The following is a 26,135-nucleotide window of genomic DNA, read 5'->3' on the forward strand; positions in this document are numbered from 1 at the left end:
CTCTGACCTGATAGACTCCAGTCTTGTGGCCTTTCAGGTACACGATGCCCGTCTCCTGAAGCAGGTGGATGGCTTCTTTGAATACATTATGAATTTCTCTGGATGTAATGCTTGAACCTTCCTGATAACAAAAAACAATGTAATTACCACCAGAAAATAATACAAAATCCATTGATTAAAAGAGAATCCCCCAGAAATACTACTACTACTAATAATAATAATAATAATACCCACAGTAATTATTGGTGGTTTATAAAGAATCTCTTTACTCTGCTGACATGTCCATTTTAGTAAATACTCATATGATCAATGAAATCCTGGAGCATCTTTACTTAGGGCTCTTTCACACAAGTGGATGCTGTGCGTGGAATCCGCTGCGTGAAAGAGTCCCAAGCCCCGTTCCGGACAGCAGAGACACGGAGCAGTAACATGATTGATAATGATCTTTGCCTCTCTGTGATCTTTTTACTACAAATTACTCACAATCAAGATCATTATCAATCATGCTAATGCTCTGTGTCTCTGCTGTGCGGAACGGGGCTTGGGACTCTTTCACGCAGCGGATTCCACGCACGGCATCCGCTTGTGTGAAAAAGCCCTTAGAATTGTACACTGTGCTGCTCCTGTTATTCCTCCTTAGATGCCAACCGAGCGTTGTGTCCTTCACTGCTGATAGTTGGACAGTGTAGGGAAGCACCCTACTGACAAGAAGAATGGTAGCACCTTGTTTATACCTACTTTTCCAAGAGTAATAAAAGTGAGTCGGCCCAGTACAGTTCTAAGAAAGGATGCTCCAGAATTATTTAATTGAGAATATGAGTATTTACTAAACCAGACCTTGTCAGGAGATGTGACGGGTCCTCCTTAAAATAGAGCAAATAATGACAAAAGGGCAGATTTACTATTGAAAATGTACAAGAATTCTGGACATAAAACTGGCATATATGCCTAGCACCACATTTATCAGCAGGATTACGCATATACTGTAGACCTGATTACATGTTATCGGAGGTCTCCTATAGCATGTCAGAAATATACTAGTATCGACGCTAACTTATGATTGCTGTTTTGCTAAAAAAAAAAAAGATTTTACATATATGCAAATCACCTGTGAAAAGGACCCAAGGGGCTGTCCTAACCGTCAGTGGAGTCCAGCCGCGCCCATTCTGAGTGAGTCCAGCACCTCCCCTCATCCTCAAATCCCCTCCTAGCTCCTCCAACGTCATTCTGAGGCCGCAGTGTAATCTCGTGAGTGCGCGTTTACTTGTCCCTGGAGCGTCCCATCCCTGTATTGGCATCAGCCTCATGGAAAGAACTGCGCATGCGCCAGCTTTATATAGTGTAAAGATGTGACAGATGTATCATCCAGCATCAGTCACTTTGATAAAGTTGGCTGATGCTCAGATAATCGGTGGGGATCCGACACCCTGCACCCCCTCTCTGATCAGCTGTTCTTCAGTAGCTCTGGTGCCCAGAAATAGGAGCCAGAACTACACAGCTCCATCCATGGACCGCCATTACTGGGCTGTTTTCATATATTTTAGCGAATACAAACCCTAAACCCTGTATTTTTTTTGCGGCTAAAAAGGCTATTTACAATGGAGTCTGCGGAGTACAAGACCCCAGAGTAATGCTATAATGAACTCTTCAAAAATGGACAGAATAAATAATGAAAATATATAAATATAATATGTAATATTAATAATAATAACAAATAATAATAATGCCCCATTTAAACAACCATGTTTTTAGTTTGCATCCGATCCACATTTTTTGCGGATCGCACATGGACCCATTCAATTTTATGGTTCCACAAAAAGACGGACAGCACACTGTGTGCTGTCCGCATCCGTATGTCTGTTCCATAGATCATGTCCTTTTCTTGTCCGTTTTGCAGAAAAGGATAGGCATAATGGGTCCACCAAAAAAAAAAAAAAAAAGGATGTAACACAGTGGACGTCATTCTTTTTTGTTTGTTTTTTGCGGATCTGCATTTTTTGGACAGCAAAATACATATGGTTGTGTGACTGCACCCTAACAATAATAATAAATAATAATAATAATAATAAAGTAATAATAATACAATAAGAATCATCATAATATCTATCTATAAAATTACAGAATTACAGATCACAGCTAATAGAGAAATGTACAGATTAATAATTGTATATGTGTAACACAACATGTGGAGCATGAAAGATAGCCGAGAGTGAGAGGCCAGTACATCACGTACCCCGGCCTCCGTCTTTTGGCTTGGCTTGGTGGCAGTGGACATCAGGGATGGCACACTTTCCAATTCACGCTGGTAAAAGTTGCAAATTTGGTTTTCTTCCAGAAACTCCTTGATTTTTTCAATCAGCTGTAAAATGAGGCCAGAGTGTGACGACGCGGCATCATGTGTGCTGTAAAACGAAGCGAGCCACAGTTTAATCAAGACAACCTTTTCTTTACAATGAACCTAGCTGGAGATGAATTACAGCTACCTCATGAGCTTGTGGCCCATTGAACATTTCTTCTGCAGCAGCAAATGAAACGAATGGCCGCCATGTAATAATCCTCTCTAAAATGAGAGCGCCACCTCTGTATTCACACAATCCAATTCTGCTGCTCCAGTACAGTGGAACGGGCTCCCAATCACACACCACATTGCTGGCAGCAGTTTTAGAAGTTGATGTCAGTATAGATAACATCTCTGAACGGAGCAGTGGTCAAACACATGCATGTCTGCTGCTCCATTCCCCGATCCTCGTGGGGGCCTGAGCGGTGGGACCCCCGACAATCAGACACTTATACCCTATCCTGCGAATAGGGAAGAAGTTGTCTTAATGAGACAACCTCTTCAAAGAGGTATTCCAACCGTTGGGACTCCCCCATGATCAGAAGAACATGGGACCGGTGTCTCCATTTTTAACTAAGCTGTAGTCATCTATCTCCAGCGGTCCCATAGACATTGAATGGACTGGTGGTGCCCATGCTCAACCAGCACTCCATGCAACTTGGTGGGGCTCTGACTGCTGGGAATCCCCCAAACCGATCTAACAGTTATCCTTTAAACACTAAACTTACGAGAGTCCATGGGACGTGTCTTTCAGGTGCTCGGGGATAATAAATGGTTTATCATAGACATTTCTATGAAGGTGTGGGAGGTCCAGCATCCGGGTGATCTGCACATCCAGTGTGGGGTCATCCACTTTATCTAGAAAGAAAGTCGATTTGAAATCCTTCATGATATTTAAATCAGAACCCCTCCCCTCCCCACCCTTTGTGTGGCTCACTTGCCTCATTAAAGGGGTATTCTGATTGTGAAAAGATAGGGGATAACTATTAGATCGGTAGGGGTCCTACCACTGGAGCCCCTACCAATCACAAGAATGGGGAAACTGTGTCCCTCGGAGGCTCCTGAACGTTGGGCATGCGCACTGCCACTCCATTAATTTCTCTCACGTAGAGATCAATGGAGTGGCAGGATCGGCAGTGCAGATGCCCAACACGCCACTCTGTTCATTTCAGGCGTCCCAGCGGTAGGACCACCCACTTACCTAATAGATGTCCCCATTACTATGGATAGGGAATAACTTCTCACAATCAAAATACCCCCTTTGGAAAAGCCCTACATGGAGTGGGAACTGATACCAGCAAACTGGTCTCACATGTCTATAGAAGAGTAATGGAATAAAGGTTATAAGTATTACTCCAGCCGAGGAAGATCATCAGGAGTTCCAGAGGTTGAATGATAGATGTTGTATTGGAAAGTCTCAACAACAGTGCGTTTCAGGGTTAATAGTGCCCCTGTGTCAGGTTGCAGGAGACAACCTAAAGTATAGAACACAGGTAGGTGCTCCTTTATCTCCTGGAACCTGATGAAGGGGCACTATTAGCCGTTTAATGTGTTGTGATGAGACTTTGCCAATTAAACAGCTATTACTCAACTGCTGCATCTTCTGATGATCTTCTGCGTCTGGTGAATGTTCGCCCCTGGAGCCATAGTTGTCGTCTGGACTCTATTCCCTCCCATACTATCATTTCTACCTGTGAGGAGGAGCACTCTGACTCAGGAGGTCCTTACATGCGTAGTATAGTGCTGTGCCCATTACACCCTTAATCTTCTAATACCTGTGCTCTGAACGGACTCGCCCAATGGGACACCTTTCTGTCTTGTTCATTTATTGCCGATCTCATGTCTGTGGCCAATTCTGGAATACATGCTCTAGCACTGGGGACCAGTGGTCATCATCTCCCACCAAAATGCCTTTGGCATATTTCATATTCAGAATTTCCTGTTCTTCTCTACACTCAGTGACATTTGATTACGCAGTGTCATTCACTGATGGTGGCAACTGGTCCTAGGCAAAACCTAGATTGGTGACCTCTAGCATGCCCAGCACTAGGCAAAATGGTTGATTCAGGATCCTGAAGCTTTACTGTTTTCTCTGTAGACATGGGCTCATTTTCTTCTACAACTGTATAAAATATTTTCTTTTACACATCATACTTTTACTTACAAAAAGTTGAGGCTACCACCTCCCTCTGGTTTCTAAAGACCTTGATATAACCCCGGACTCTGATGATGTCACCAATTTCCATCTTGGCTCGCCCGCTTTCCTCTCTGTACAGCTCTTGCATTAATCCATCAAGATCCTTTGCTTCTGATGAACTTTTCTGATTCTCTGAAAACAGATTCACAAGATCAAAGATAAGAGAGACGCCTGCAGCAAGGCTGGAGACATCAGCTTTTTGTGGCATCATGAGCTTCGTAGGTCAGGAGACTTCTATTTTATTGTGACTCAAGTCACGTACAAGTTAGGCCTCATGCACACGACCTTTTTTTGCGGTCCGCAAAACGTATTTCCGTTGTTCCGTGATCTGTGACCGTTTTTTCTTCCGTGGGTCTTCCTTGATTTTTGGAGGATCCACGGACATGAAAAGTGAAAAAAAAAAAACTAAGTCAAGTTTGCATTGAAAATGATAGGAAAAACAGACACGGATCACGGACACGGATCACGGACGCGGATGACTATCTTGTGTGCATCCGTGATTTTTCACGGACCCATTGACTTGAATGGGTCCGTGAACCGTTGTCCGTGAAAAAATAGGACAGGTCATATTTTTTTCACGGACTGGAAAAACGGATCACGGATGCGGAAGCCAAACGGTGCATTTTCCGATTTTTCCACGGACCCATTGATAGCCAATGGGCCCGCGAAAAAAAACGGAAAACGGAACAACAGCCACGGATGCACACAACGGTCGTGTGCATGAGGCCTTACACTGATTTGTAAGGGGGTGAGACTTTTGCAAGGGTTAGGGTGCAATGGCAAGGTATGCAATTTATAATGCCACGCATCAAAGCCAGTGTATGACACATGCCATAAGGGCTCATGCACACAAAAGTATTTTTTCCATTGTCCATTCCGTTTTTTTTTAGTCCCGTATGCAGAACCATTGACTCGAAATGGGGCTGCAAAAAAACGGAAATGACTCGTCCTATTATTGTCTGCATTACGGAGAAGGATAGAACTGTTCGATTAGGGTCTAGCCCTTCTGTTCCGTTAAAAAGCTGTAATGCACACGGCAGGTATGCGTGTTTTGCGGTTCCACAATTTGTGGACCAGGAAGCACCCAATGGTTGTGTACATGAGCCCTAAGGCAGATATGGTGGATGCAGTTTTATTCTTGGCTTATTATTACAACAAGGGAAATATGACAAGTAGTAAGGCTGAAGATCAGCCTGTGTTTGTGGGAGGGGCGAAGGAGACCTATATAGCGCCGCCTCGCTCTCCCATCATGGACGCCGCGCTCTACCGTGACATCTCTGCACTTCCGGTTTCAGTGCCGACGCTGCCGCTTACCCTCGCTGCTGCTGCTCGTGCTCGTTCCTGCTCGTTCCTGCCTCCGGTCGGAAGTTCTCTACCCTCCCGAACCGCGCTCCCCTGGTAAGCGAAGCGGCGCCTTGAGCTGCTCCCTGTCCTGGGAGCCTCGGCGCCGCGCTCTTCAAATGATTCCACATGTCTGCCTGCTGGCCCCACCTCCCGCACTAGGTCTCCAGGCAACGCCGACGCTTCCACATGTCTGCCTGCTGGCCCCACCTCCCGCACTGGTCTCCAGGCAACGCCGACGCTCGGGTCCCCATTACGCCTATACCCCTGGCACTGGGAACCCGACAGCCATGGCTTAGTATCCGGCATATTTTTAGCCTAAATTAATAAAAACTGCGGTTTCAAGTCATAATCTGCATCAACACAATGCCCTGGAAAACAAGAATCAAACACTGCTATTCGGCCTCAGTAAAGCAGTACAAAAATAATAATAAAAATAAATAAATAAATAAATAAATAAAAACCCTCTCTCCAGGTACAGAGCAGGTGCACAGACGCTTAAATTTCACCTTCACGTCAGTGTCTGCCACACGGCAGATTCATGTCAAATTGTCCGCCACGCTATTGTCTGCCACGCAGCAGCTTCATGTCAATTTTGTCTGTTTCATTCACGCTATTTTCTGCCACGCAGCAGATTCATGTCAATTTTGTCTTTTCCTTAGATTCATTCACGCTATTGTCTGCCACGCAGCAGATCTATGTCAATTTTTCCCTAGGTTCATCCACGCCATCGTCTGCCACGCAGCAGCTTCATGTCAATTTGGTCTGTTTCATTCACGCTATTTTCTGCCACGCAGCAGATTCATGTCAATTTTGTCTTTTCCTTAGGTTCATCCACGCTATTGTCTGCCACGCAGCAGATTCATGTCAATTTTTCCTTAGGTTCATCCACGCTATTGTCTGCCACGCAGCAGATTCATGTCAAAATTTGTCTTTTCCTTAGGTTCATCCACGCTATTGTCTGCCACGCAGCAGATTTATGTTAATTTGAATGTTTCTTTCACGTAATCATCTGCCACGCAGCAGATGCCTTTTCCGTCTCGTTCTCTTTCCCTGACACGTATTCAGGCTTCAGTTGTGGTCTGCCACGTAGCAGTCCACGTTAGTTTTCCTGACACGCATCAGGTTCATCCACCACCCTGACACGCATCAGGGACAGGTTCTCACGTCTCATTTGCACTTCCTGACACGCATCAGGTGCTGTCGCGGTCCTGCCACGCAGCAGATTCATGTCAATTTTTCCTTAGGTTCATTCACACTATTGTCTGCCACGCAGCAGATTTATGTCAATTTAAATGTTTCATTCACGTAATCATCTGCCACGCAGCAGATGCCCTTTCCGTCTCGTTTCTTTCCCTGACACGTATCAGGCTTCAGTTGTGGTCTGCCACGTAGCAGTCCATGTTAGTTTTCCTGACACGCATCAGGTTCATCCACCACCCTGACACGCATCAGGGACAGGTTCTCACGTCTCATTTGCACTTCCTGACACGCATCAGGTGCTGTCGCGGTCCTGCCACGCAGCAGATTCATGTAAATTTTTCCTTAGGTTCATTCACGCTATTGTCTGCCACGCAGCAGATTCATGTAAATTTTGTCTTTTCTTAGGTTCCTTCACGCTATTGTCGGCCACGCAGCAGATTTATGTCAATTTTTCCTTAGGTTCCTTCGCGCTATTGTCTGCCACGCAGCAGATTTATGTCAGTTTTCCTTAGGTTCATTCACGCTATTGGCTGCCACGTAGCAGATTCATGTCAATTTTTTCCTTAGGTTCATTCACGCTATTTTCTGCCACGCAGCAGATTTATGTCAATTTAAATGTTTCATTCACGTAATCATCTGCCACGCAGCAGATGCCCTTTCCGTCTCGTTTCTTTCCCTGACACGTATCAGGCTTCAGTTGTGGTCTGCCACGTAGCAGTCCATGTTAGTTTTCCTGACACGCATCAGGTTCATCCACCACCCTGACACGCATCAGGGACAGGTTCTCACGTCTCATTTGCACTTCCTGACACGCATCAGGTGCTGTCGCGGTCCTGCCACGTAGCAGGTGCATCGGTCGCGCTACTCACTCGGCCCGTCCTAACCTAGTAAAAAAGAAAAGAGAGAAAAAAAATATATATATATAAGCACGCGGCAGATTCATGTATTTATTGGCCTCAGTCCAGAGACGCATCGGTCATTTGTCTGCCGCACGGCAGATTCATGTCATTGTTTTCCTGACACGCATCAGGTCATTTTATGCCACACAGCAGATTCATGCCTTTGATTGTCCTGATACGCATCAGGTTTTATCCGATCGTTTGTATGCCACGCAGCAGATTCATGTCATTTCTTTTTTTCCTGACACGCATCAGGTTTTCATCCGGTCATTGCATGCCACAGCAGATTCATGCTTTTGATTGTCCTGATACGCATCAGGTTTCTATCTGGTCATTTGCATGCCACGCAGCAGATTCATGTCTTTTATTTTTTCTCCTGACACGCATCAGGTTCATTCGATATTTTGTCTGCCACGCAGCAGTTCATGTTCTATTTTCCTGACACGCATCAGGTTCATTTACCGCCCTGACACGCATCAGGGACAGGTTTTCTTTTATGTCATATTTCATATTCCTGACACGCATCATGTGCTTCTCCACGGTCCTGCCACGCAGCAGGTACATCAGTCGTCTGACACGCATCAGGCCGTTTCAGCCCGGTTGGACCCTGGTGCGCCTCAGGGGCACTTGCCACTAGCCACGCAGCTAGTTCATGAGCTCGACCACCTGACACGCATCAGGTCATTCGTTTCGCTCTCTGGCCTCACATGTATCAGGCACGGTTAAGTTAATTGACAACGCGCACTCCCGCTTCCTGATCCACGTCAGGTTCTACTTTATCTCCAGCATCTCTCAAGCCTCATCCCATGTTTTTCCAGGGTCATCCCAGAGGTCTATTTGGTTCAAATTTCGCTTAGGCGATTTCATCCAGGTACCAGTCTCAGGTCCCTTTCATCCAGGTCGTTCCGGTTCCCCTGTTTCGTACGCCAAGTCCAGGTAATCTAGGTCAGCTCATCAGGTAATGCCAGATTCAAAAGAACAGCAGCAAGCCAGAGTCCCGTAGGAAACCAGTCACCGGGGCAATGTTCAGGGCCTTTTCCACCTCCCTAGACAATGATCCTTTCGGGCCATATAAAAGCATAGTGATCAAAGCAGCTATGTACCTCTGTTTTACGGGTTCTTACGGCCCGGGGAATCCACCAGCTCTCCAGGACACGCAAGCCCCACTTTAGATCAATTAGCCTGGCAGCAGACGCATTGCACCCTATCACTCCACTTCACCAAAACTTCTCAAGTGGGACCGCCAGTCAAAATACGCTGCTACCAGACCTTCAATGACGGGTGCCAGGCTGCCGTGTTCAAAAGCTATTCGCCACTGCAAAAGATCCCGCGCCGGGCAGCCCTCTTTTCCCTTTCAACTCCAAACATCTCACGGCGTCACAGTTCGTTCACCACATCAGAATCTTAGCTTCCGGACTAGGGTTCGATGCCAAGGCCATTTCGGGACATTCATTCCGCATAGGGGCGGCATCCGCAGCGTCAAGTCATGGGGTCCCAGCGCTCGTCATCCAGGAGATGGGCGGATGGCAGTCTTCCTGTTTTGCGCACTGCGTTCCGAACCCGCAGGTTGAGATTGCCGGAGCCTTCACCAGCTTAGCTTTATGAGTTCCGCATTAATCTTTCCTACCCGATTGATTTTTGCCCCTCATTTAGCTCGCACACGGCCATGGCTTCCGGCACACCTCAGCCATTGATAGTTGACAATCAGTCACCCCTCCCCAACTCAGTTGTCCACTCTGCTCCCACCGTAGCCAGGACCACAAGTAGTAAGGCTGAAGATCAGCCTGTGTTTGTGGGAGGGGCGAAGGAGACCTATATAGCGCCGCCTCGCTCTCCCATCATGGACGCCGCGCTCTACCCCTCCCACCCTTCCCCTTTCTTCACCTCTCTCACCATCAGGCTTGCCCCTCATTTAGCTCGCACACGGCCATGGCTTCCGGCACACCTCAGCCATTGATAGTTGACAATCAGTCACCCCTCCCCAACTCAGTTGTCCACTCTGCTCCCACCGTAGCCAGGACCACAATGGGTTTTATAGACTGGGATTTATTACTGACTTCAGTTACATCTACACAGGACATTTTGCAGATTTGCTGTCGCAGATTTTCGGGTGTCAAATCCCCTGCGGTTTACAGTGGAAGAGATCTTAAGAAATTTCATCCACAGACAGGGAAACAAAATTGCAGCATAATCTGACTTGCGGTGTGGACTTTAAATCTGCAGCATGTCCATTTATGCTACTGATTTCCATAATGTGCAACACACAGAGGTTGTGCAATGCGGTGTCACCCAAGGGAGAGAACCATGTCGCCGGCGCCGCCTCTTGAAAGTGGCTCCCTATGAGTCAAAATCCGACTTTCCAACAAGCCTTGGGATTTGACAAGGGAATACAGCCATCGAGATTCGTCACCCTGCCTAAGCCAATGCAGAGGTTGAAATCCACGGCAATCCGCTTGTAAATCATGTGGGTTTTGCCACAAATACGTCTCGGATTTTGCCAGGTGGGACCCACACCTGTCCGACATTGATGGCATATCCCATAAAGTCCAAAGACTGCCGATCCGTTGTTTTGCAGTAGCTCCGATGCCAGAAATCATTGCTGAAACTACAAGGCTCCGTGCCATGAGTAGTGGATGGAACTTGTTACTGCAGCGCTGCTCCCACTGAAGTGAATCGGGGGAGGAATGGGGTATCGGGCACAGCGGATTGGGGGAGGAATGGGGTATCGGGCCCCCAACGATCAGATACTCTGATCTCATGTTAGGCCGTCAATAGTAAAAACCTGGAATACTTCTTTAAGTACTCTTTTTCGACCAACAAAATTTTTGGGAGGTGTTTTTGGAAGTAAGGAGACATGCTTTTCTAACCCTGTACAAGGTGTTCTCTCAGATATCGGTAGCATATCAATGCCATCAATGTCAGAAAAGTGTGGGTCCAACCTCCAGCACCCGCACCTATCTATAGAAGGGGGGTCTGGTTTGGAGATAGGAGCGAGACCCACACCTATTTGACAATGGGGGCATATCCTAGCAATATGCCCCCATTGTATGTGATGCAAAACCGCTTTAAGAATTATAAAGTGTAACAAAGATAATTTAAAGAGAAAATGGAAAATTAGCTGAATATGGGGGTAAGTAGATGTAGTAAAAGTTGTGAGCGTCCGAGAACTACAGTATTTAGGTGATTTCTCTGAAGTCCAGCTTTAGAGGCTTTCTTGGGGAAAGATAACAAATGGAAAATAAAAAGTTGTACAAAATTAAAATACAAATAATATTATATAAAAGTCTTCCTGGCATGGCCAATGATGGTACAATTAATATCCCCCCAAGTCTCCCCCATACAATGGAACAGTCCTTTTTGAAAACTCTAACTTTGGGCTCATGCACACGACCGCGCCGTGTTTTGTGGTCCGCAAATTTCAGATCCGCAAAACACGGATGCCGCCTGTGTGTGTTCCACAATTTGCGAAACGTAACGGGTGACCCGTGATAGAAATACCAGGACATGTTCTATTTATTTTTGCGGGGCCACGGAACGGAGCTGTCTGCATCTTTTGCGTCCCCATTGAAGTGAATGGGTCCGCATCCAAAAAACGTGGCTCGGATTGCGGACCCAAACAACGTTCATGTGCATGAGCCCCTTTAAGAGTGAAAAATCAGTAAAGTCAATTAGACATTAGTGTTTATACTGACTGCTGCCAGCAGAGGGCAGCAGGACTCCTGTGCAGTACAGGCCAGTTCATTATCAGTATGGGAAGTCGGCACTATGTACAGTACTAACTATATATAATGCACTGTATATATAGGCAGTGGTCCTGGGTACTGTTTGGCTCTATGTGTGCACAATTTCCCTCTGTGCGGGCTCGATACACCACAGCACTCTCTGAATACAGTCAGTCAGCATGGGCATGGCACCATGGGCACTGTTTGCCACCATGTGGATGCAATATGGCTGTATATGGGCAAAGTATGGCATTCTCAGGGCACTGTTAGGCTGTCTGTGGACATGGTGACTGGTCAGCGGCTACCATATGTACTCCAGTAAATGGCCATTGATCTGAGGTCTTTAATCCTATGGATGGTCAGGCTGGTGGTCCAGTAAATCATGAGGGGGGTTCACATACTTAACGCTGGCAGTGGTAGGGATGTTAAAGGGTACTTGTACATGGGTGCAGGTCAACGTGCAGAACATCCGCACTAATTTCCATGTGGACTTCTATGCATTTCTACACCCAAAAAAAATTTGCAAAAAAACAAAATTTCGAACAGCGTTTTTTGGTGCAGATTTGATGCGGTTTTGCTGCAGATCTCACACTTCATTAGAAAAGGGTGAAATCCGCAGCTTACACCGCAAACATAATTGACGTGCTACAGATTTCTAAATCCGCATGGCAGGTTAATTTCCACACCAAAAAAAAAAAAAAACATAGCGTACATCTCATACACTTTGCTGGTACTGTACTATTCTGTGGTATTTCCACACGTAAATCCACGCGGGAAAAAACGTGCGCGTGTACAGGTCGCCTTAGGGCTTTATATAATAACCCAATCACATAATGTACTCGTCGTGTCCCTATAATAAGTTCCTATGCAAATACTTCTGTCTGGTTGAATTGTATGTTCCAGCCTGGGCTTCCTAGTGCTGGGCTCGGCTTTGAAATAAGTCAAACATTAGCGAATACATAAAGTTTATCAAGGAACTACTTTGAATAAAGAAACATAAAGTGAGAGCAAACATCCAGATGATTTGCTTAGTAGGATGGATATGGAAACGGTTTTATATTGTGAAGGTATAGGCCTGTTCCTTAAAGGGGTTGTCTCACTTCAGCAAATGGCATGTATCATGTAGAGAAGGTTAATACAAGGCCCTTACTAATGTATTGTGATTGTCCGTATTTGCCTTTGCTGGCTGGATTCATTTTCCCATTGCATTATACACTGCTTGTTCACCCTGCAATGGACGGCGCTGTGCTTGGTAAGCCGAGAGGAGCTCAAACAATTGATTGGCAGGGCTGCCTGGGGTCCGATCTTATATTGACGACCTATCCTGAGACTATGCCATTAATATGAAAATCCTGTAAACCCTCTTTAATATCACCTGTTCTCCAGTCCTTTCTCTGCACCTCCTAGATTAAAGGGGTTGTCTGCTTTTTTATATCAATGCTCTATCCGATCAGCTGTTTGCTTGTGCCGGCGCTGACTTCTCTTCATTGTTTACCTGCTCACCGTCGCAACGGCAGCGGCGAGCAGTGTAATTACAACTATGGCATGTCCATTCACTATCGCCATTCGATTCATTTACTGTATCTAGACTGCGCAGACATCTAAGCAAAGGCTCCAGCACAGTCTTAGGCCTCTTTCACACTTGCGTTGTCCGGATCCGGTGTGTACTCCACTTGCCGGAATTACACGCCGGATCCGGAAAAACGCAAGTGAACTGAAAGCATTTGAAGACGGATCCGTCTTCAAAATGCGTTCAGTGTTACTATGGCACCCAGGACGCTATTAAAGTCCTGGTTGCCGGGGGCGTGGCCAACTGCCGGCATGAGAGCACGCGTTTGAGAGCAGCTCCGACAACCCTGAGCAATCCCACATCATCCTGACAAACTGTCCACCACAGACAACGACTGGAAGGTGTGCAGACGAAAGAGAAGACCCCGCACACCGACGATGGGGCCCAGTAAAGCTCAGAACGCAGCGGAGAGGCTGAAGGAGTTTGCCAGATCTGAGGCCCAACATGGCGCCGCGTCTGCCTCACCGTCGCGCTCCGCGGTTACAAGAGGTCAGTCTGCTCAACAGGTAGAGGCGGACGAGCCAACCGAGCCGGAGTTCACCCTAAAGGCAGCATATGATCAGCTGCTGCTGGCGATCTCTTCATGCCAGTCCTCGCTGACCGGAAAGCTGGAGGAGGTAAGAGTGGACGTCAGCTTACTCCGCCATGATATGCAGCAGCTGCGCGACCGGGTTAAGACCACTGAGGACCGCGTCTCTGCTCTAGAAGACCAGACAAGACCCATGGAGGGGAGAGTACAAGATCTGGAGAGAGCGATGGGTCAATGGCAGCAGAAATGCGATGACCTAGAGAATAGGTCGCGCCGTAATAATGTAAGAATTCTGGGCCTACCTGAGAGAACGGAGGGAAGGGATCCTGCAGCGTTCTTGGAGAACTGGTTCAAGGAGCAGTTTCCTGAAGCGCCTTTTACATCAGCATATGCAGTGGAGAGAGCCCACCGTGTCCCTGCCAGACCACCTCCTCCGGGGGCGCCACCAAGGCCTCTCCTGGCTCGTCTCCTGAACTGGCGAGATCGAGATCTTCTTCTCAGCCAGGCCAGACAAAAGCAAGACATCAGGCATGACAACGTCAGAATCTCTCTTTTCCCGGACTTTTCGGCGGACCTTCAGAAGAGAAGGGCTACGTTTGTGACGGTGAAGCGCCGCCTAAGGGAACTAAACCTGCAATATTCTATGGCATACCCTGCCCGTCTTAGAGTGATTGACGGTGAAAAGACCATTTTCTTCAGTGACCCCAAAGAAGCGGAGGACTGGGCCTCGAGAATGGCGGCTCGCCCGCAACGGCGATGAGAGAGTTCCTAGAGACGTAGCAAGTATCATATGTTTCGCCTATGTGAGAGGAGCGATATTGGAGCTTAATGTCGTTTTCTACAAATATTGTCGCCCCCATGACTTGCCATACGTCCATGGAGATCTGGACAGTCAACGTTAATTCCTTTCCTGAAGGAACACTGTGTCATTGAGTATGGCTCTTTAGTCCAAAGGTGGCAGTTTATTTGAGTACACTGCAATAAGGGTTGGAGCGGCACCTGTGTGGTAATACCAGCCTTTTACACCATGCAGGTCCCCGAGTATAGGACCAGTACGTTCACTGGTCCTACACCTGATAATCTCAGGTCTTTCAAGATGTTGTTTTATGTTATTCCAGTTCATGTATATGCACACTCGTATCAAGCATGGCCCAATGTCTATTGTCTTCCTGTAGTAGGATTGATGTACTGTTTTAAGCAGATGCAATTTATTTTGAAAAAAGGAGTGATAAAGGGGTTAGATGGTCAGGATAATAATGTTACGCCCTTATGGCCTCCTTGAGACTCATGTCTTGGAATGTCAGGGGACTGGGTGATCCAAAGAAGCGGATAACTGTGGCCTCCCAGATCCGCGCCTTTAATCCCCACGTCCTGTGCCTTCAGGAGACTCACCTCACCCCGGAAACGGGACATAGACTAAAAAAACCCTGGGTCCAGCATCTATTTAACGCCTATGGCAATTCGCACTCTAGAGGAGTGGCACTCTTACTTCACAGAAGTTTGAGATGTGAGATTCATCACTCAATGATTGATCCAGCAGGTCAATACATCTTCTTATACGCCCATATAGAATGTATCCCTTATGTGATAGTAAACCTGTATAACTCACCACCTGCCTCGGTTTCCCTACTGCAGTCAGTTGTGGGTTTTGTAACTCACTATCCCAATGCCCGATTACTGTGTATGGGAGACTTCAACCAGGTGATGAGTGAGAACATGGATAGATTTAGAAGTAGGAGTGATAACATGTGGGTAGGGAGTGATGATACACCCTTGACAAGGATCTCACAGGAGATGGGGTGGATAGATGTGTGGAGGGCCAGGAATCCGAATACAAGAGAATACTCCTGTTTCACACCCTCCCGGGGCGCCCTCTCTAGAATAGACTACCTGTTTGGTAACCCTGCAGCTTACACTGATTTGGTGAGCATCTGTTACGGTCCACAGGGCCCCTCTGACCATGCACCGGTCCTCGCAGAACTGGGATCCCCAGACTCCTCTGGAATAGGTAGAAAGATGCGCATCCATCCGTTCTGGCTCACATTATTTGGTTTGACAGACAGGATCCCAGACCAGTTAGGGGTCTTCTATGGAGCACAGGATGTTGCCACCGACTCCCTATTACTCTGGGAGACCCTGAAGGCTTACCTTAGAGGTTGCCTCAAGTCCTCCATTTCATATGTCAAAAGGGATGCGCAGCGTAAAGAGGAAGAATTGCTAGCTAGCTGTAAAGAGGCAGAGAGATGTTTTGTTGAATCCCCTACGGAGGAACACAGGGGGGCGTGGCTGACCAAGGGAAGACTATATGCCATGCATCTGGAAGAGAGGAGTAAAAGGAAACTCTTCTTTCTCAGACAGCAGGCGTTTGAGGTGGGCAATCAAGCAGGGAAATTGCTGGCCCATTTAGCCCGTGCTAACACTATGGCTCCACCGCTACTCCGTCTTAGGGAGACCGATGGCCGCATAGTCGAGACGGCTCGGGATATATTAAACTGCATGTACACCTTTTATGCGGATCTATACAAATCAGCGGTAAATTACACCGAGCAGGATTTGGAGGCGTACCTCAATGAAATCACCTACCCTCAACTCAGCGACCTAGATAAGGGTATCATGGAAGAGGACATCACCTTGGAGGAAGTAGAGAGGGCCATCACGGATCTCCCCGCTGGGAAAGCCCCGGGTCCTGATGGCATCCCGGTGGAGGTGTACGCAAAGTATAGGGAGATACTAGCGCCACAACTTGTAAAGCTGTATGGGGCGGTGCACTCCGGCGGATCATTGCCAGTATCATTATATGATGCCTCTATAGTCTTGATACTGAAGCCTGGCAAGGATCCGCTGGACTGTGGATCTTACCGTCCAATTTCATTGCTGAACTTGGATTATAAAATCCTGACTAGAGTGCTAGCCAATAGGCTTAATAAGGCAATAACCACAGTGATCCACTCTGATCAATCAGGATTCATGCCGGGCAGATCCACATCAGATAATATCAGAAGAACCCAAGTAGTCGCGCAGATAGGTTCGGCAGGGAAAGAAAGGTGGGCCCTGGCCTCTCTAGACACTGCCAAAGCTTTTGATTCCCTGGAATGGCCCTTTCTGATAGATGTGCTGAGAAGCTTCGGTTTTGGTCCCAATTTCATAAAATGGATTAAAATACTTTATAATAACCCATCTGCACGTATCCAGCTCAATGGCTCCTATTCAAAGGAGATCTCCTTACGCAGAGGCACTAGGCAGGGTTGCCCGCTCTCACCCCTGTTGTTTGCAATCGCGATTGAACATCTGGCAATTAGAATCAGGCAGGATTCAGTGTATGTAGGAATTTCAATGGGTTGCAGGGAGGAGAGAATAGGCTTGTATGCGGATGATCTGATACTTTTTATGTCTAGTCCAGAGATGTCCCTACCAAGGGCAATTGAAGTAATAGCCTTGTTTGGGCGCTATTCTGGACTACATATAAACTGGGGTAAGTCAGCCATCATGCCTTTGTGGGACCATGACTGGGGGACTCACCACCATAACCTGCCAGTAGTGGATAGATTCAAATACCTTGGGATGATGATCACTAGGGCTCCACAGCTTGCCTACGACTTGAATGTTGAGCCTCTGGAAGCTCTTTTTAAAGATAAAATGAAAGCATGGGAGGCCCTTCCATTGTCCGTTATGGGCAGACTGAACCTAGTGAAAATGGTTCTGTTACCTAAAGGCTTATATGTATTGTCTCATGCATGCACACCGATCCCTCGGAGCTTCTTTAAACGCATACACTCCTTGGTCGCTGCTTTTGTATGGGGGAAAGCCAGAAGAAAGCTCTCGATCCAGGTCCTCCAGAGGTCGAAGCTGCAGGGCGGGGCAGCACTGCCTGATTTTTTCCTCTACTTCATTGCTAGTCAGCTGAGATTCCTGAGGAGCTGGGTTACCGAGACCATAAGACCCAACTCGGAATACTATTTGCATGAATATCTGCAGGTTTCGACTTTATGGCCGGTGTTAGAAGGAATGGGACGCTTACAGAAAGCTACCCTTCCACTGCATAAACTAGCCCACCAGATATGGCAGGCCTCCAAGCTGAATGCTTATAAAGATTTACCTTGTAATATTCCTATTTGGGATAACTGCATGTTTCCACACCTGTTGAGGTTAGAGGGTGCAGGGGAATGGAGGAGATATGGGATTCAAACGCTAGGGGACTTATATGAGGATAGCAAGCTTTTAGATTTCGCGCAAATCCAGGACAGGTTCCAAGTGCCAAGTACCCTATCATTCAGGCATCTCCAACTGCGACATGCCCTTCAATCTCAATTTAGAGACAGTGGCAGAAGCATATCTAAATACCCCACCATTGGCATACTCAGATCTCAGGGTCCCAAGGGGATAGTCTCGGCCCTTTATACCCACCTACTGGATCGCCGCTTGCTGATGTCCCCGCTGACCGTAGAGGGCAAATGGAAGGGGTTCATACCCTCTTTGTCTGAGGAAGAATGGGAAGAGGCCCTACTAGCACCAACTAGAGTATCCCCCTCCATTAACAACAGGATGACGCAGCTCTTTATTTTGCACTATAGCTATTTAACTCCCACCAGGCTTCATAAGATGGGCAGAATGGATAATACCAGATGTCATAGGTGTGGGGTAGAGGGTGCAGATTTCTGGCACCTGATATGGGACTGCTCATACATCCGGCGGTTTTGGTTGTCTGTACTGGAGATCCTCGGACCCCTGGTGCATGCACCATTACAGCTGTGCCCTAAAATGTGTATTTTGGGAGTAGTTGATGAGGAATCTTGGACACACTATCATAAAATCTTCCTTGAAAGAACACTGTTCATGGCTAGAAAGGCAATCGCCATGTGCTGGATGGGGGACAAGCTGCCATCCCGGGGTCTATGGCTGTCTCTGGTTAACGCTACGGTATCAATGGAAAGCATAGTATATAAACACAGGGGTTGCCCGCAAAAGTTTGACAGGGTGTGGGGGGCTTGGTGCGACTCTTCACTTACGGCGCATGACGAGTGTCAGCACCAGGAGTCTGATGGCTCTGGGTAGTTCATCCGTGAGCATGTATGAAAGCTTGTGAGTCCGGATGACTGACCTCCTGAGACAAGTGGTTGTTATCCATCTCTAATATGCACCCATACGTTCATATCCCCTGACTGTTTCTGAACATGTTATCATTGACATAGACATCCGATATCCACAGCTGCTTAAAATGTATGTAAGATTCTTCATACGATGCTTTTGCTTTTATGTATGGCCCATGTGTGGGTCTTGATAACTTCTGATTGTACATGCGCCATGCTTGTAAATTTTTTACCATGCAATAAAACGAGTTTAAAAAAAAAAAAAGTCCTGGTTGCCATAGTAGGAGCGGGGAGCGGGGGAGCGGTATACTTACAGTCCGTGCGGCTCCCGGGGCGCTCCAGAATGACGTCAGAGCGCCCCATGCGCATGGATGACGTGATCCATGCGCTTGGGGCGCCCTGACATCACTCTGGAGTGCCCGGGGAGCCGCACGGACGGTAAGTACACTGCTCCCCCGCTCCCCACTACACTTTACCATGGCTGCCAGGACTTTAGTGTCCTGGCAGCCATGGTAACCATTCAGAAAAAGCTAAACGTCGGATCCGGCAATGCGCCGAAACGACGTTTAGCTTAAGGCCGGATCCGGATCAATGCCTTTCAATGGGCATTAATTCCGGATCCGGCCTTGCGGCAAGTCTTCAGGATTTTTGGCCGGAGCAAAAAGCGCAGCATGCTGCGGTACTTTCTCCGGCCAAAAAACGTTCCGTTCCGGAACTGAAGACATCCTGATGCATCCTGAACGGATTTCTCTCTATTCAGAATGCATTAGGATAAAAATGATCAGGATTCTTCCGGCATAGAGCCCCGACGACGGAACTCTATGCCGGAAGAAAAGAACGCAGGTGTGAAAGAGCCCTTAGACTAATGCTCCCCTCGTGTGGCAAAATGGAGGAAGCATTAGTGTAAACGTCATATCAAGGATAGGTCATCAATATGAGACTGGTGGGGCCCGACACCTAGAACCACCACAATCAGCTGTTTTGATCAGCCCCCGGAGTCAGAAGCAAAAGGCTCCTTTCACTTTGTCGAGTCCGAGCAGGGGACTGCAACTCAGCTGTCATTCAAGTTATTGAGAGATGCGCTGCAGTCTGACGGCACCGGAAGGATCCTTCTGCTCTCAGATCTGTCCACTGTATAGTTTGCTGCACCGGCAGGCCCCCCATCAATCTGATACTGACAATCTATTCAGAGGATAGGTGATCAATATCTAAGTACCAGAAAACCCCTTTAAGGTCAGAACACTGCATTTTATTTTTAACATCCTGTTAAAATGTTGTGGTTACTATTTAGGAAAAGTAGGACACCATTAGGGAAAGTAGATCGGGTCAGGGGGGGAACTAACTCTCCTTAGGCCCCTTTCACACGGGCAAGTATTCCGCGCAAGTGCAATGCGTGAGGTGAACGCATTGCACCCGCACTGAATCCGGACCCATTCATTTCTATGGGGCTGTGCACATGAGCGGTGATTTTCGCGCATCACTTGTGCGTTGCGTGAAAATCGCAGCATGTTCTATATTGTGCGTTTTTCACGCAACGCAGGCCCCATGGAAGTTAATGGGACTGCGTGAAAATCGCAAGCATCCGCAAGCAAGTGCGGATGCGGTGCGATTTTCACGCACGGTTGCTCGGAGACCATCGGGATGGGGACCCGATCTTTATTATTTTCCCTTATAACATGGTTATAAGGGGAAATAATAGCATTCTGAATACAGAATGCATAGTACAATAGGGCTGGAGGGGTTAAAAAAATAATAATAATAATTTAACTCACCTTAATCCACTTGTTCGCGCAGCCCGGCATCTCTTCTGTCTTCTTCTTTCAGGAATAGGACCTTTGATGACGTCACTACGCTCATCACATGGTCCGTCACATGATCCATCACCATGGTAAAAAAAGACCATGTGATGGACCATGTGATGAGTGCAGTGCCGTCATCAAAGGTCCTATTCCTCAAAGAAGAAGACAGAAGAGATGCCGGGCTGCGCGAACAAGTGGATTAGGGTGAGTTAAATTATTATTATTATTTTTTTAACCCCTCCAGCGCTATTTTACTATGCATTTTGTATTCAGAATGCTATTATTTTCCCTTATAACCATGTTATAAGGGGAAATAATACAATCTACACAACCTTGAACCCAAACCTGAACTTCTGTGAAGAAGTTCGGGTCTGGGTACCACATTCAGTTTTTTATCACGCGCGTGCAAAACTCATTGCACGCGCGCAATAAAAACTGAACAACGGAACGCAATCGCAGTCAAAACTGACTGCAATTGGGTACCTGTTCAGCTCTTAAAATAAGCCTTGAGACATGACTTGGATATTAAATAAGCCAGCACCTCATCTGCAGACAGCTGTTTCGGGGTGATTGCCCCATCATCAGTGCAGAGAGTACTGGCTTAACTGGGTGAGAGGCCTGTGTCCGGGTCAGGGAGGAACCTCTCTGCTCTGCACTGATGAGGGGCAATCACCCCGAAACAGCTGTCTGCAGATGAGGTGCTGGCTTATTTAATATCCAAGTCACGTCTCAAGGCTTATTTTAAGAGATGAACATTGATAGCTGCCTTACATCTGGTGGCATTAGAGGCAGAGCTTGTTAAGAGCTCATTTGCATCCCTTCCCTCCCGGAAAGTAGATTGTAATGTGTGGATTTAAAAGAAACCATCATGCTACACTGGGACTGAGAATGGAGAGGGGGTGCATATAGTGTAACACGTTCTCCTTATTTAAAGTACACATGATGTCTCACCTGAAGATAGACATTTTGGCCCAGAGGATTTCCAGCATGTACAATTGATAACTCCGGTGCTGTCATCCACTGTAGGAGAAGGGAAAAGACAAGGAAACACATAAAAACATAACATAACTGTGCAAGCTACAATCCAGAAAGCATGATAACACTGTGTTCAAGCACATCAAAAAAATAATACAACACAAGATGAAGATACAAGATGAGATCCTTATGGTATCCTGCGGTACATTTGCCCACAGATGATGCAGCTGGGCCTGTGGATCCTACGCACTTGTAGGTTGCTGAAGCTGGTGTCCCAGCCGGTCCCGTAAATGCCTGATTGGCAATAAATTTGGCAACCGGACAGCCAAGGAAGTGTTGTAATCTGATGGAGACATTCCTGGAATACCCTTGTTGTGTGTGAGTGAGCATTATTCCATTGAAAAATGCCAGTTGGAAGCCCTGCCATGAGAGACAACACATGTGGTGGCAGGATGTCCTGCACATATCTATGAGCTGTTAGTACCCCCCGTATCACTACTAGGGGTGACCGACTGTCATATGTGATGGCTCCTTAGATCATCACATCAGCAGTTGGGGCAGTGTGTGGCTTCACAGCAAAGACAGGATTGAAGTGCTCACCACAAGGCCTCCATACTCGAACAAGACCATCATTGGGTCCTAACCTGAACCTGGATTCATCGATAATGGCAATACGGTTCCAGTCTGTAGCAGTCCAGCTTTCTCGTTCACAACACCATTGGAAACGAAGACGATGGTGGCTGGCTGTCAATGACAGGACATGTAATGGGCCCCATGACACCAAATTTCCTTCTTGAAATAGGCCGGACAAAGACAGGCGTGTGTAATGAATAGTGATGGACGAACATCGGCCAGGACGATTCACGAACCGCAAGTTCGCGGCGGGGCCCCATTCACTTTAATGGCAGGCGAACCTGAAAAACCTTCAGGTCATATTTGCAGCCACCAAATACTTACTAGAAGTGCACAAATAGTCCCACAACATGGACAGTGACATACTAGAGGGGGATCAATGGCAAAAATTCCCCCCAAAAATATGTATTTTAATCAGGGGTCATTTTTATGCGTCTTAGGCCTCATGCACACGACCGTTGTTTTGGTCCGCATCCGAGCCACCGTTTTTGCGGCTCGGATGCGGAACCATTCACTTCAATGGGGCCGCAAAAGATGCGGACAGCACTCCGTGTGCTGTCCGCATCCGTTGCTCCGTTCCGTGGTCCGCAAAAAAAATATAACATGTCCTATTCGTGCCCGCGCTTTGCAGACAAGAATAGGCAGTTATATTAAAGGCCATCCGTGTTTGCCATCCGTGTTTTGCGGATCCGCGATTTGCGGACCGCAAAGCACACAACGGTCGTGTGCAAACAAGCAAGCACTACCCAGCCTGTTCGTCGCAAATACCCAGTCTATAGTGAACAAGATCGATGAGCTGAGACTGAGGATCTCATCTGATAGGATGAACACTTGCGCCTCATTTTTCACCGAAACCTGGCTAAATACTAACATACCGGACGAGGCTATTGAACTTGCGGATCGGACTGTCTACCGAATGGATCGAACCGCTGAGTCCGGTAAGAATAAGGGAGGTGGAGTGTGTATTTATGTCCATAAGGCTTGGTGCACCTCCACAGTCATTGCTGAACAATATTGCTCTGCTGATTTAGAACTTATGACACTTAAATGCAGACCGTTCTACTTACCGACGGAATTCACAGTCGTGTATCTCACCATAGTTTATATTCCTCCACAAGCTAATGTTAAGCTGGCACTGTCCAAATTGCATGATATTACGATTTACGAACAGTCTGCAAAATATCCATCCAGATGGAGTGTTCATCTTAGCGGGTGATTTTAACCAAGCCAATCTCAAAACTGTGCTCCCCAAATTCTACCAGTTTGTTAAATTCCGAACTAGGGGGAGAAATACATTGGACCGTGTTTATTGCAACATAGCAAATGCTTATACAGCATCACCTGCCCCCCATCTTGGCAGCTCGGATCACATTTCTTTGTTTTTGGCTCCAGCATACAAACCTCTTATCACCAGGATTAAGCCTACTTTGCATACAATCAGAGTTTGGCCTGAAGGAGCCACAATGAGACGACAGGATTGTTTTGAGGACACAGATTGCGATTTGTTTAAACGGGCAGCTATAAAAGAAAATCACGCAGACTTAAACATATATGCCTCCTCTGTCCTATCCTATATTAAATTTTGCATGGACAATGTCACTGATACCAAAATCATTCGGACCTTCCCAAATAGGAAACCATGGATAAACAGAAATGTCCAAAACCTTTTGAAGGCACGTGACATTGCTTTCCGAAAGGGAGACCCAGAGGAGTACAAAACAGCCAGGTCCAATCTGAAGGGGGGCATTAAGGAGGCGAAGCAAAAATACAACATCATTTTACAAGCTCTGATTCCCGACGCATGTGGCAGGGTATCAAGTCCATTACGAATTATAAGAGCAACACCTGTTCTATGAACACCGGAAATTCTTTCTCTCTTGATGACCTAAATCATTTTTTTGCACGATTTGACAAAGACAATGAGCTGCCTATCATCAAATTAGCCCAGCAAGAGGCTCCATCATGTTCCCTGATGCTGAGAGCACATGAGGTAGAATGGGCCTTAAACCACATTAATCCCCACAAAGCAGCTGTCCCTGATGAAGTTCCTGGAAAAGTCCTAAAATACTGTGCTAAACAGCTGAAAACAGTGTTTACCAGTATGTTTAACAGCTCACTAGAGCAGGCCATTGTCCCCACTTGCCTGAAGTCCTCCACAATTGTCCCAATTCCAAAACAGGCCGGGGTGAAGACCTTAAGTGATTATCGCCCGGTGGCTCTCACTCCTATTGCTATGAAGTGCTTTGAACAACTTGTCCTCAGGCACATGAAGAGCAAGATCTGCACCTCCATGGACCAATACCAGTTTGCTTACAGAGCACATAGGTCAACTGAGGATGCTGTCTCACTTACCCTTCACACTGCGCTGTCACACTGGAGCAGAGAGACAGCTATGTGCGGATGCTGTTCATTGATTACAGCTCGGCCTTTAACACCATCCCTCCCAACAAGTTGACAACGAAACTGAACAACTTGGGTCTCAGCTCACACCTGTGCAACTGGATTCTGGATTTTCTTACAAAAAGACCACAAATCGTACGCATGGGCAAGCACTTCTCTTCATCCTTAACACTAAACACTGGGGTACCGCAAGGCTGTGTGTGGAGCCCTCTCCTTTACTCCCTCTTCACCAATGACTGTAAACCTATTCACAATACCAATACCATTATAAAATGTGCAGATGACACGACCGTGATAGGCCTGATCTCCAACAATGATGAAACAGCCGATAGGAAAGAGGTTGAGAACCTAGAGAGACGGAGTAAGAACAACAGCCTCCTACTCAATACCAAGAAAACAAAGGAGCTAATTCTGGATTTTAGGAAGAAGAAACAAAATGGACACCATTCCATTAGCATTAATGGTGGAAACGTGGAGATGGTTCAAAGTTTCAGATGTTTGGGAGTTCATATTAGTCAGGACCTGTCATGGATAAAAAACACAACAGAAATTACCAAAAAAGGCCTTCAGAGGCTTTATTTTCTGAGGAGTCTAAAGAAAGCACAACTCCCAAAACAGCTGCTAGTCAATTTTTACAGGTGCACCATAGAATCTGTGATCACATACTGCATGACAGTGTGGTCCTCCGGCTGCTCTTCTGAGGACAAGAAGACCCTCAAGCGCATCATCAGAATGGCTGCAGAATCACTGGTACTCAGCTACCATCACTGGAGGACATCTTCACTGCTCGCTGCAGCAACAGGGCAAAAATTATCTGCGGGGATCCAACTCACCCCGGCCACAGCCTTTTCATTCCCCTACCCTCTGGTAGGCGTCTTAGAGCCCTACATGCCCGCATCACTAGGCTGAAGAACAGCTTTTACCCCAAAGCAATCAGTCTCCTAAATGCTCAGAGACTATTGCCCCTTCCAAGGATAGAAACTACCACAGACTGAAAGTGACTGCTGCATCCATGACCCCATGATGATCTCTTGTCTGCAGTGGTGTCTGATCAGTGTGTATATATACTCATAAGCACTTCCTACTTTGCTCTTGCTATATATATGCTGTGAACTGTGAATAGTAATGCTTTCTAGTGCAATGTTTTGTTTTTTTCTAGTGTAAAGCTTTAGTTTAAATGTCAGTTCTTGTTCCTCTGTCCATGGCATCTAGGTTTGCTCCAAACAACATTCATTGTATTGTACATTGTATTACATTGTATTGTACAGTGACAATAAAGGCATCTTATCTTATATTATCCGCATGAGGCCTTAAAGGGAAATATGCCAGTGGAGTACAGGCCCCAAAAATTAGGCATTCACCGGACAGAAAACATCAAGTGATTATGTGGCTGGAGGTATATTAGACGGTCAGTGGATAACAATTTTACTGTAGGCCAGTAC

The 26,135-nt window shown here is 46.7% G+C and overlaps 1 protein-coding gene across 3 annotated transcripts in view; it reads right to left on the reverse strand.

Moving 5' to 3' along the window:
* The window catches only part of STN1 (STN1 subunit of CST complex), an 82,178-nt gene that overhangs the window by 17,379 nt on the left and 38,664 nt on the right, over positions 1–26,135 (reverse strand). For 2 of the 3 annotated variants that reach the window (XM_040437225.1, XM_040437227.1), the window contains exons 4-8: positions 21,639–21,705; positions 4,503–4,672; positions 3,067–3,196; positions 2,234–2,402; positions 8–121 (exon numbers count right to left, since the gene is read on the reverse strand). In XM_040437225.1, coding sequence (XP_040293159.1) covers positions 8–121; positions 2,234–2,402; positions 3,067–3,196; positions 4,503–4,672; positions 21,639–21,705 — 650 coding nt within the window. Of the gene's footprint in view, positions 1–7; positions 122–2,233; positions 2,403–3,066; positions 3,197–4,502; positions 4,673–21,636; positions 21,706–26,135 lie in introns of all 3 variants that reach the window. The other variant, XM_040437226.1, reaches the window with a different exon arrangement.

The sequence above is a fragment of the Bufo bufo genome, chromosome 6 (assembly GCF_905171765.1).
Source record: "Bufo bufo chromosome 6, aBufBuf1.1, whole genome shotgun sequence".
Classification (NCBI taxonomy): Eukaryota; Metazoa; Chordata; class Amphibia; order Anura; family Bufonidae; genus Bufo; species Bufo bufo.